The 12251-nt window shown below is 49.5% G+C and overlaps 1 protein-coding gene across 4 annotated transcripts in view; it reads left to right on the plus strand.

Annotated features, from left to right (window-relative positions):
- The window catches only part of RIN2 (Ras and Rab interactor 2), a 188349-nt gene that overhangs the window by 159433 nt on the left and 16665 nt on the right, over positions 1 to 12251 (plus strand). For all 4 annotated transcript variants that reach the window (XM_033939684.1, XM_033939685.1, XM_033939686.1 and 1 more), the window contains one exon: positions 12036 to 12167. In XM_033939684.1, the coding sequence (XP_033795575.1) occupies positions 12036 to 12167 (132 nt within the window). The remainder of the gene's footprint in view (positions 1 to 12035; positions 12168 to 12251) is intronic.

Consider the following 12251-nt stretch of genomic DNA (forward strand, 5'->3'; position numbering starts at 1 on the left):
CCCTTTTAGTCTGAAGAACCTGTCCCTGTCCACCCTCTCTATGCCCCTAAGTATTTTGAAGGTCTCTATCATATCCTCCCTGAGCCTCCTCTTTTCCAGAGAGAAGAGCCCCAGTTTATCCAGCCTCTCGGCATATGGGCAGTTTTCCAGCCCTCTTACCAGTTTCGTTGCCCTCCTTTGGACTCTCTCAAGAATTGCCTTGTCCTTCTTGAGGTGCGGCGACCAATATTGAACGCAGTATTCCAGATGTGGGCGCACCATCGCTCGATACAGCGGCATGATGACTTCCCGCATCCTGGTTGTTATGCCCCTCTTGATGATGCCCAGCATCCTGTTGGCTTTCTTCGAGGCTGCTGCACACTGTGCGGATGGTTTCATGGATGGATCCACTAGCACACCCAAGTCTCTCTCAAGTCCGGTGTCTCCCAGCAATCCCCCCCCATTTTATACTCGAACAACGGGTTCTTTTTCCCTATGTGCATGACCTTGCATTTATCTACGTTAAAGCGCATTTGCCATTTGTTTGCCCAGTCCTCCAGCTTATCGAGGTCCCTTTGCAGTTCCTCACACTCCTCCCTGGTCCTAACTCTGGTGCAGAGTTTGGTATCGTCTGCAAATTTTATAGCCTCACACTTTGCCTCCGTTTCCAGGTCATTGATAAATATGTTGAAGAGTAGCGGCCCCAGCACCGATCCCTGCGGCACACCGCTCGTGACTTCCCGCCAGTCAGAATATTGGCCCTTTACTCCGACCCTCTGTAGTCTACCTGATAGCCAGTGCTTGATCCATGTATGTACATCCCCGCCCACCCCGTGGTTCCACAGCTTCCTAAGCAGCCTTTCATGTGGCACCTTGTCAAAGGCCTTTTGAAAATCGAGGTAAATGATGTCTATGGGTTCCCCTTTGTCCACCTGACTGCTTATTCCCTCAAAGAAGTACAGAAGGTTTGTCAGGCACGACCTTCCCTTACAGAATCCGTGCTGGCTTGTCCGCAGTAGGCCATTTTTCTCGATGTGCTCGCAAATGCTGTCCTTGATTATTGCTTCCACCATCTTCCCTATAACTGAAGTCAGGCTCACCGGCCTGTAGTTCCCGGGGTCACCTCTCGATCCCTTCTTAAAGATAGGTGTGACATTCGCCAGTTTCCAGTCCTCTGGTACCTCTCCAGTTGTCAAGGATAGGTTGCAAACATGCTGGATTGCGCCCGCTATTTCCTGCCTTAGTTCCTTTAGAACCCTTGGGTGGATCCCGTCCGGTCCCGGAGATTTGCCGCTTTTCAACCTGTCAATCTGTTTGAGGACATCCTCCCGACTTACCTCTATATGCCCCAATTTTTCGGCCTGCTCCCCACTCATGAGATCCTCTGAGTCTGGTATATTGGACGTGTCCTCGCTCGTGAAGACCGACGAGAAGAACATGTTCAACCTCTCAGCTACCTCTTTATCCTCCTTAATCACTCCCTTCCTATCCCCATCATCCAATGGCCCCACCTCCTCTCTCACTGGTTTCTTCCCCTTTACGTAACTGAAGAATGCCTTGAAGTTTTTTGCCTCCCTGGCCAGCCCCTGCTCGTATTTCCCTTTTGCTTTTCTAACCTCTCGGTGGCATTCCTTTTGGCATATCCTGTGCTCCTGGTGATTTTCTTCCGTTGAGTCCCTCTTCCATTTCCGGAAGGACACTTTCTTGTCACTGATTGCCCTCTTTACTTCAGGTGTCATCCAAACCGGGTCTTTTGGCCGCTTGTTCTTGCGGCCTTTCCTGAAACTGGGTATGTACAGTTTTTGCGCTTCCTGCAGTGTGTCCCTGAGGAGGGTCCAGGCGCTCCCTGCAGTCTCCATCTTAATGCCGTTCCTGAGCTTCCTCCCCACCATTTTCCTCATAGCAACATAGTTCCCTTTCCTGAAGTTGAGCGCAGTTGATGCGGTCCTCCCCACTATGGGTGACCCCCTTTCTAATGTGAATCTGATCACTTTGTGATCACTGTTGCCTAGTGTTCCTCCCACTTCTACCCCTCTTGCAGGCCCCCCTAATCCGTTAAGGATGAGGTCAAGAGTAGCACCCCCTCGCGTCGGTTCCTTGACTAGTTGCTCCATGAAGCAGTCCCTCACAGCTTCTACGAATCCTGCTTCCCTCGTGGAGTTGGAGTGACCCGTACTCCAGTCTATCCCCGGGTAGTTGAAGTCCCCCATCACTGTTACACTTCCAGTCCTGCATTCCTGTCTCAGTTCTGCTTCCAAGTCGTGTCCTGTTGTTTCTGACGCACCAGGCGGGCGATAATACAGCCCCAGCTTTATGTCTGCACTCTTCTTTCCCGGCAATTTGACCCATAGCGATTCCAGCTCCTCTGCCTTTGTTGCCATATCGATCCCAATCGAGTAGATATAGTCCTTTATATACAGCGCTATGCCTCCCCCCTTCTTGTGGGTCCTGTCCCTCCTGTAGAGCTTGTACCCTGGCAGCGCCACGTCCCATTGATTTTCCTCTGTCCACCAGGTTTTTGTAATTCCTATTAAATCCAGGTCCTCCCCCCTTGGCCATGACTTCCAGTTCACCCATCTTAGCCATGAGGCTTCTTGCATTTGCGTATAAGCACTGTAGGTCCCGGTGTTTGTCCTCCACCTCTGCCTTTACCTGGGCCGCCTTCCCTTGAGTCTCGGGCCGTTTTCCCGCTCCCGGTGCCACCACCCCTCTGCCTTTACCTGGGCCGCCTTCCCTTGGGTCTCGGGCCGTTTTCCCGCTCCCGGTGCCTCTGCTGTGCCCTCCGCCTTTACCCTCGCAACTCCCTTCCTCCCCATGTCCCCTCCACCCCTCCTCCCCGCTTTTCCCCGGGGAGTACCAGCCCCCTCCCGTGCTATCGTCCCCTGAGCCTTGGTTTGTTCCCCCTTGCCTTGTGGCTCCCTTTTGCCCTGTGGCTCCACCTTATTGCCTTCTGTTTGCATCCTGGTGCGATCTCGCCCCCCTGAATCCCCTGTTTTCTCCTTCCCCTTAGGCTTCTCCCAGCAAGTTGTTACCTGGTGTTTCCCTCGCTGTCTGATCACGAGTTCCATCGGTCCCCCGTCCTCCTCCCTGCAGTCAGCCCGTTCAGCATCTTTTCTGGATACTGCTGTCCGAAGCGTCATCAGGTCAGCTGTCGGCTTTCCCCCTCTCCGTAGTTTAAAGCCCTCTCGATCTCTTTCTTAACGTTGGCTGCTAGTATTCTTGTTCCCGCCGTGCTCAGGTGCAGGTCATCCCGCCTGCTCTTTCCCCAGAAGGATGATCAGTTCCTCACAAAGTAGAAGTACTCCTCCTTGCACCACCTCCTCAGCCACGCATTCACCTCCTGGAGCTCGACCTGTCTCCTTGCATCTGCCCTCGGGACCAGCAGGATCTCCAAGAATGCTATCCTCTGTGTCCTCCGTTTCAGCTTACTTCCCAGGACCCTGAACTGGTCCGTTAGCGCAGGCATGCTGAAGTTTCTCCGGCTCACATCATTTGTTCCGACGTGGACAATTACTGCTGTCTCCTCCGTTTCGGCTCTGTCCAGGATCCTCTCGATTCTGTCGGCAATGTCCTTTGTCCTGGCCCCTGGGAGACATGTCACCAGCCGGTCCTCTCGACCTCCGGCAACGTGACTGTCCACCTCCCTCAGGATCGAGTCTCCCACAACAATTGCAGTCTTTCCCTTCCTCAAGAGCCTCCTCTGCCTCAGGTCCGTGTCCATGGTGGATCTCGGCGCTCCTCCCTCGGGGTCCTTGGCCTCCTCCGCCCTCCTGGCCTCTCCACTGGCCTCTCCACTAGGTCCATCCTCCGGTGGGTCCTGGCTCTCGTCTGTTGACACCTGTCTGAGCTGCTGCTGGTTCTGCTCCTCGACCCTCCTGTAGCTCTCCTCGATGAATCTCTCAAGGTCCCTCACCTGATCTTCAATGAAGCTGTTTCTGTCTGGATCCTCAGACGCCTGGCATGGCTCCTCTGAAGCGTGCTGCCCCTCCAGGTCCTGAACCCTGGCCTGCAATCTCGCAACCTCATACTTCAGGCCTTCCAGCTCCTGGCACCGGCCGCATATGTACTCCCGCCTTCCCGAGGGGAGGTAGTCGTACATATGGCACCCCATGCAGTATACTGGAAAGCTCTGGTGTATTCCGGCTGCCTCCATTTCTATCTTATCCGCTCCGCTCTCCGGTCTCCCTCAGCTCTCCGCTCCGCTCCTTTGGTCCGTCTATCTGCTCTCCGCTCTCTCATCTGCCTTCTCTGCTCTCTCCTCTGGCTCTCACCACTCTGGTCTCCTCTAATCTGTTGGTGGTGTCCTCACTCCCTCATTCTCCCTCTGCCTGCTGCTGCTGCTGTGTCCTCTCTCCCTCTGCCTGGTGCTGCTGTGTCCCCTCTCCCACTCTCGCTCTCCGCCTGCTGATGCTGTGTCCTCTCTCCCTCTGCCTGGTGCTGCTGTGTCCCCTCTCCCACTCCCCACCTGCTGCTGCTGTGTCCTCTCTCCCTCTGTCTGGTGCTGTTGTGTCCCCTCTCCCACTCTCGCTCTCCGCCTGCCTGCTGCTGCTGCTGTGTCCTCTCTCCCTCTGCCTGGTGCTGCTGTGTCCTCTCTCCCTCTGCCTGGTGCTGCTGTGTCCTCTCTCCCTCTCTCCGCCTGGTGCTGCTGTGACCTCTCACCCACACTCACTCTCTGCCTCAGGTTGTGTGCTGACCTTGGTGTAGTGACTTGGCCCTTCGCAAAGGCGCTCTCGCTAAGGCGAGCGCCTTTGCTGCTCGCCTTCGCTGCGCGCCGAACGGCTGCACGCCGTTGGCTCCGCCCCTTTTAAGGGGGAGTATGGGCTCTGACCTCGCCAATGCGGTGGGGGTGGGCGGAGCTAACTCTCGCCGCTACCCCTAGCTCTGTCTCCTTCCTGCTCTTGCCTTCTGCCTCCTGCCTCGCTTCTGCAAGTCTCCCCTCCTCCTTCTGCCTGCTCCACTGGTTTCAGCTGCTGCTGCTGCTGCTGCTCTCCGATCAGCGAGTGCCTTGATCTGTTTGCTCCGCCCCTTTTAAGGGGGAGTTTGGGCTCTAAGCTCGCCGACGCGGTGGGGGTGGGCGGAGCTAACTCTCGCCGCTACCCCTAGCTCCGTCTCCTTCCTGCTCTTGCTTTCTGCCTCCTGCCTCGCTTCTGCAAGTCTCCCCTCCTCCTTCTGCCTGCTCCACTGGTTTCAGCTGCTGCTGCTGATGCTCTCCGATCAGCGAGTGCCTCGATCCGTTGGCTCCACCCCTTTTAAGGAGGAGTTTGGGCTCTGACCTCGCTGACGCGGCATTAGCATCTTGTTCAAAAACAAAGGAAACCAATGTAGCTCTCTCTGTATCTGCTGACAATGTGGCTTCAAGTAACACAGTGACATTTAGAGGTTCCACCATATTTAAACCGTCCTCTTCTGGAGTGGGGCCTGACTGTTTCTTAGTAGGCAAATAATATATACAATTTAAAGATCAGAGGAAAATGTCAACATTTCAACCCAGTATCTTTTTAACCTTTCTAAAGGCACCACTCCAAGAGATTTTGGAAAGTTCAATAAATGTAAATTTAACCTCCAATTGTAGTTTTCAGATTGTTCAACCTTTCTATGTAGGTAAATTTTTCTTTCAACATCCCATTTGTCAAATCCTGTAAATATTCCACTTTGTTGTTAACTTTTTCTAATTTCTGAAGTAAATTCTTTAGTATTAGCCAAAGACTTCCCCAAGCCATCAACGGTACTTACAAGGTTAGCCACCTCCTGGAAAGATCCAGCAACTTAAGTTCAGTCTCTCGAGAGCCACCACTGCAGGATTTTGTCTTCCTGGGCCAGCTAACAAGCCAGCTCCCAGAGCTCCCTGTTCTCTCGCAGTTCCTGCCCCTTCAAATGGATTTTCCCCTGACGTTATCGCCATACAGTGTGCCCCTGACTGGGCCACGAGTGGAGCAGGATTCGGCCGTGGGACAGTCCCTGGATGGGGGAGGGAAATCTCCAGCCGGTTGTCTCGGGCAACTTCTCCCACCGGAGATAGCTGGGGAAACCCTCCAGACAATCAAGGACTAGCGGGGACGTCGGCAAAATCCAACATGGTACAATGCTGAGTTGGGGTGGAAGTTCTTGCCGTGGAGGGGCAGCATATTTGAAATGGTGACTTGTCCACGCGTTTAAGTCTCTGCTGTTTTAATGCCATCGCCTAAGCTGATGCCATCTTGATTCCCTTCCCTGGCAGTTAAAATTTAATGTGAAGATTCTCTGTTTATTTGATTCAAAGCTCATTTACATCCCTCCTAAAAATCTTTACTGCAAGAGTGTGTTTATCTTTGTACATTGAGCCTAGTTTTTGAAATGTTGCTTAGGGTCACCCAAAGATGGCCAGTGTTTTGCAGTTCCAACTACTGCTGCATCAGGGATATCAAACCAGACCAATGATTCCACTATCGGCTTCCATTTTCACTAAGTGCCGTTTCCTTTAACAGTAATTACCATGAATCCTGGTAAAGGTGCTGAATAAAATTGCTGTAATAAAGGAGACGGCACTGAGTGAAAATGGAAGCTGATAGCGGAAACATTGGTCTGGTTTAACATCCCTGATACAGCAGTAGTTGAACTGCAAAACGGTGGCCATCATTGGGTGGCTCTAAGCAATATTTCAAAAGCTAAGCTCGGTGCACAAAAATATAAATACACTCTTGCAGTAAAGATTTTTAGGAGGAAAGTAAATGAGTTTTGAATCAGTGATTGAGCTTTGTTAGTGCTGGACAGATTCTGAGACTTTTTGCTCCCATAAGTTCTGACTATATTTTGATGGAGTTTTGATTTGGTTTTTATTCTGTATAGAGTAGACGTTTCTCCATTCCTCTTATTTTATAGTTCAAACTACATCGTCATGAATCAACTCACTTCTACTGTAAGACTTGAGAAGGTCTTTGATCTATCCATGCTGAAAAGGTGGTGAGTTAGATCAAAGAGGAATGGAGGACCGTCTCTAAACAGATGCAGCTCACCATCTTTTCAACACATTTTTTCTGTTTTCAGGTAGGATGAGTAGATGGAATGATTACCTCCTAAAGTCTTAGTACAGGAATGAAGTGGTGCATGCCTGGATGTACTCTGGTTGGATAAATTTAGGGTTTTTCACATATGGTTTTCTCTTTTGTGTTTGGAAAGCTTTTTTCATATTTTATTGTCTGTTATAATCTAATTTAAATAAATAAATATATATAGAGATATAGATATATATATATATATATATATATATATGCTTGTCCTGAGATAATCTAATTTTATTGTCTGTTATAATCTAATTTAAATATATATATCTATATCTATATATATATTTGTCCTGATATATATATATATATATATATATATCCCCACATGTAGAGAATATGCTGCCTGCTTGTCCTTAGATTAAATAGATAGGATATCCTATCTATCTAATCTAAGGACAAGCAGGCAGCATATTCTCTACATGTGGGTGACATCACTGACGGAGCCCCCCAGTGGACATTTTCGCAAGCAGACTTGCTTGAAGACCTTCAAGCTTGCGATTGGCCCACGTGTGCCCCTCCCGCCCAGTCTTAGGGCATGTGTGTTCTCAGTTCTCTGTTTACCGCGGAGCTAGAAGCACTACACCCTTGCTTCGCGCGATATCATCCCTCTTGCACCGCGGCTTGTTTGGTTAGTTTCTTTTGAGTCGCTGTGCTCGCATCTGTGTTTTTCTTCTTTTTATTTGTTTTTCGGTTCATACCTTTTTGACCGGGTTCCTGGTCTTACTCGGGCCGCAGCCGTCTTTTTTCTTATGTCCCGGCCTTGTTCCAGGTTTAAAAACTGTACTAAGTCGGAGGGTGGCAAAGATTCTCCAAATCTTTGGCCCCATGGATCCTGTGGGACAGGCCTCAAGCTCGGCCTCGGCGCCTTTGTTGGGCGCTTCGGCATCGGCCCCTCCTGTTATTCCGGCGTCGGATAAGTCTCCTTTTTCCTCCTCAGGTGTGCCTGCAAAGAAGCCTACCTCCAAGTCTCATGCCAGTGACGCCTCGTCAGCATCTTCGAGACATCACTCTAAGCGTGCCTCCTCACTTAGGGAATACTCTTCCTCGAGGTCGTCCCCGAAGGAGCGCATGCCTGCACCTAAGACCCAACCACCTTTGGTCTCGGTGTCTATGTTCGAGGACATGCTTAAGGCTATTCTTACCACGCAGCTTTCCTCGGTGGTGAGCCAACTGGTCCTGACTTCGACGCCTCTGACCTCGGTCTCAACTCGGTCTCGGTCTGACCAGGCTGAGCGTCCCCTCGTTTCTCGAGGTCCTGCCCGCAAGACTCGTCGGGTTTTCTCGAGTGATTCTTCATCCCCCAAGTCACCTGTAACTTTTCGGGGTTCCAGACCAGAGGGTCGTTTTTCTCCCGCTACTTTGTCAAGGTTTGCCCCTCCTAAGAAGCCCGGGGCTTCTCCGCCCCTTCGGGGCAGGTCTCCACCCATGAAACCTTCTAAACACATGCTAGTCCTCGAGTTGGACTCGGGGTTGTGTTCCCCATCACGGCAGCTACCAGCCTCTAAGGGGCCTTCTTCGAAACCGTTGGAGGACTTCTCCTTTACCCAGTCTTCCCCGAGGCATCGCCAGTTACTTCCTCGGACCCCGGGGTCTTCCCCGGCCCACCTAGTACGGGGTTGTTCCTCGATGCCCCCCCCCAGACTCTTTAGTAGAGTCTCTTCAGTCTCCCATTCACAGGACTCCGAGGCCCCAGCTTACTATTCGAGGGAAACTTCTCCCTCTTTCTTGGCTGCCCCCAGATCTCGCTCGGGGTCTCCTCAGGAGGATGAGGCTTCTTCTAGACACTCCTCCTTTACTAGTTTCATCTCGGACATGGTAGGGCCTTGAAACTGAATCTCCAGACTGAGTCCCGTTATACCCAGGAATATCTGGAGGAGATGGGTGTTGATCATCTGCCCCGCAAGGTGTTATGTTTGCCTTGGCACCGGGTTCTCCGGCAAACCTTTCTCCGGAACCTTGAGACCCCCTGTGCGGTCACGGCCATTCCCTCCAAGTTGGAGTCCCATTACTGGACGATTCCGGTTAAGGGGTTTGAGAGTTCTCAGCTTTCTCATCAGTCCTTGGTGGTTGAGTCTTCCTTGAAGTCCAAACCCTCTAAAGTTTACGCTGCCGTCCCTCCGGGCTGAGAGGACCGTACGATGGACAAGTTTGGTCGCCGTCTTTACCAAAACTCAATGATGGCGAATCGTGTCCTCAACTATAACTTTCTCTTCACGTCCTACCTCCGGTTCTGTGTGGATACCCTCCGCTCATTCCGGGAGGACGTTCCAGAATCTCGGTGTCGGGAATTTCGCCTCCTCGAGGAGACCCTCTCCCAGTTCCACCTCTATATGTTCCAGGCAGCCTACGACGCCTTCAAGTTGTCCTCGAGGGTCACGGCGTTTGCAGTCGCCATGCGTCACCTCACTTGGCTCCGTCTTGTGGATATGGATCCAAATCTACAGGATCGTTTTGCCAATCTCCCGTGTGTGGGTCATGAGCTCTTCGATGAATCTATCGAAGCGGCCACCTATCGGACCACAAACGGTCCTTTGCCACTCTGGTGAAACTTAAACCAAAGGACCCCCGGCTCGGCAATACAAAATTCCTCTCCAGAGGTATCTGCAGAAATCTACTCCTGCATTCTCCCGGCCTCCTCCGAAGCGGCCTCAACAACAGCAGCAACATCAACCTAAGGCCCAGCTGCCGGCACAGATTCTGACTATGTGCGTCAGAACTTTGTGCAGATAATCAGTTCTGGGATCCCCTTCTGTACCGCCGACTGTACAGAAACCAGGGCTGCTACAATCTCTGCATATTGGTTGGTTTTAGCACCCAATCTATACTTCAAGGTTTCCATAGGTGTGTCGACATTCCACACTACACCTACTCCTGCGACCAGATTATGGGCCGAGGCCTGGTGGAAGGCACAGCCATCAACGTAGACTTGAGGTATATTGGCACAGAACTGTTCATCATAAAGATGATGACGATGGGGTTCCTCCTCTTCTGGTGGAACATCAGGTTCACCTGTATACCTGTAAGAGAATCTTGTTCTGTACAATCATGCAATTCTGCTATCCCTTGGGCTACTGTGTTATGATGTTTCAGGGCATACTTTACCTGTAAAGGCCATCCTTGGAGAGCCAAAGTCCATGAGACTATTCGGCTATTGGAGACACGACCAGTTTTGATCTTGTCACTACCCAAGAAACTAATAGGTTGATGACAAGTCTCTACAATGAGTTTTTCTCCTTGGATGTAACTCCGAAAATGTTGAAGAGCCCAAACAGTTGACAGTAGAGCTTTCTCACAGTCAGAATACTTCTTTTCTACATCGGTGAAGCCTTTGCTTGCATAGGCCACCACACGCTTGTCAGAGTCGTATTTCTGGTACAGTACAGCACTCATAGAGTGTTTGGAGAATCCTAGGTCGATGAAGAAATTCACGACCACTCTCAGGGTAGGCCAAGTAAAGAAAGCAACTAAGCTGCTCTTTCATCTCTTGCATAGCATCTTCCTGTTCAGGACCCCAAGTCCAAGGTACATCCTTCTTCAGTAAAGCAACCAAGGGTCTAGAGAGATCTGCATACTGATCTATGAACTGTCGAGAATAGTTGCATATCCCCAAAAATGAACGAAGTTCCGTCAGATTGGTAGGTCTCAACTGTTGTAGGGCCTGTATCCTTTTCTTCTGTGGTCGAAGACCTTCAGAGGAAATTTCATACCCTAAGTAATTCAGAGATGTTCGGCCCCATTGACCTTTGGCAAGGGTCAATTTAGCTCCTGCATTCTGCAATTGTTGGAACACATGTTCTACCTCTTCCAGGTGTTTCCGAAAGGTGGGATTCTTGATCAGGATGTCATCCACATAGACTAGAGTTCCTCGAGCTTCCGCATCTGGAAGGGCTTTATGGAGAAATATGTTGAACTCAGCTGGAGAGTTCAGAAAACCAAAAGGTGTTCTATTCCACGTGTACTGTTTCTTCCCAAAGGTAAATGCTAGTTTGTATTGATCCGGTGGATGTACAGGAACTGTCCAAAATCCAGACGCTAAATCCAAGCTGGTAAAATACTTACCTCCTTTGATGGTAGTCAAGCTCTGGTCAAGATGGGCCATAGGCCACCTAGACGAGGGTACCCGCTTGTTTAGCTGTCGGTAGTCCAAGGCAATTCTCCAACTGTTATTCTTCTTAAGGACTGACCAACACGTGTACCTTTAACAAGGATTTCCTGCAACTCCTGCAGCTAACAAGAAAGTTTCCCTTCCACCTAATTTCGCCAGAGAGGCTGATGAGGTGAGAATACGGAATTTACACTCTTATCAGCTGGGTTAGATAAGGATCCGATTGTGACATGGGACAAGGGTTGTAAAGCTCCATTGGTGATAATATAATCATTTGCTAATCAGGGATTATTATTATTATTATAAGGAATTTGTAGTGTGAGTAACAAGTAGTTTTACTTCGTTTCTAACAAGTATTGTGATAATTATGTACTGAGTTTCATTTATGTAATCAGATATTTTGTGTTCAATATTTTTAGATATTGCAGCTGGCTTGTGAATTATATTTTTCTATTTTCATAATAAAGATATTTCTCATTAGCCTAGGTTTTGTGTCGTATAAATAGACCAAGATAGCTGAACCTGGATCAGAGTTTATGGTTTTCCCTAGACAAAACTAACAGAGACGTAATTTGTTTATGAAACTGCTTAGTGAACCATAAATCTTCTTACAACGCGATCATGGTACCATTTTTGGAGGCACCAGCAGGTGCCTTCATTTATTTTTTATAATTATTTTTTAATTGTTTTTAAATGACACAATCAGTTACTGCGCTGATTAAAAACAAACCAATTAAGTTAGGTGGTGATAGGACACCTACCACCGCCTAAATTACAGCACTGTTATTAGAATCGGACCCTTTGTGCCATTAGTTACTATCATTGTAATATGAGATTCATGTGTGTGTGTGTGTGTGTATACACACAGCATATATATATATATGTGTGTTCACTTTCTTAATCTATCATAGGGAGGATGTATGGAGCTGATGACTTCTTGCCAGTGTTAACTTATGTGATGGCTCAGTGTGATATGCTAGAGCTGGACATTGAGATTGAATATATGATGGAGTTGCTGGACCCATTGCTGCTGCATGGTGAAGGTAAGAATGCTATTATACAAATCCTTGTAGCATAAATCCAATATCCAATTCCAAGCTTCCAATCTTTAAAGTATTCTTTCTATA

The sequence above is a fragment of the Geotrypetes seraphini genome, chromosome 3, assembly GCF_902459505.1.
Source record: "Geotrypetes seraphini chromosome 3, aGeoSer1.1, whole genome shotgun sequence".
NCBI classification, from domain to species: domain Eukaryota; kingdom Metazoa; phylum Chordata; class Amphibia; order Gymnophiona; family Dermophiidae; genus Geotrypetes; species Geotrypetes seraphini.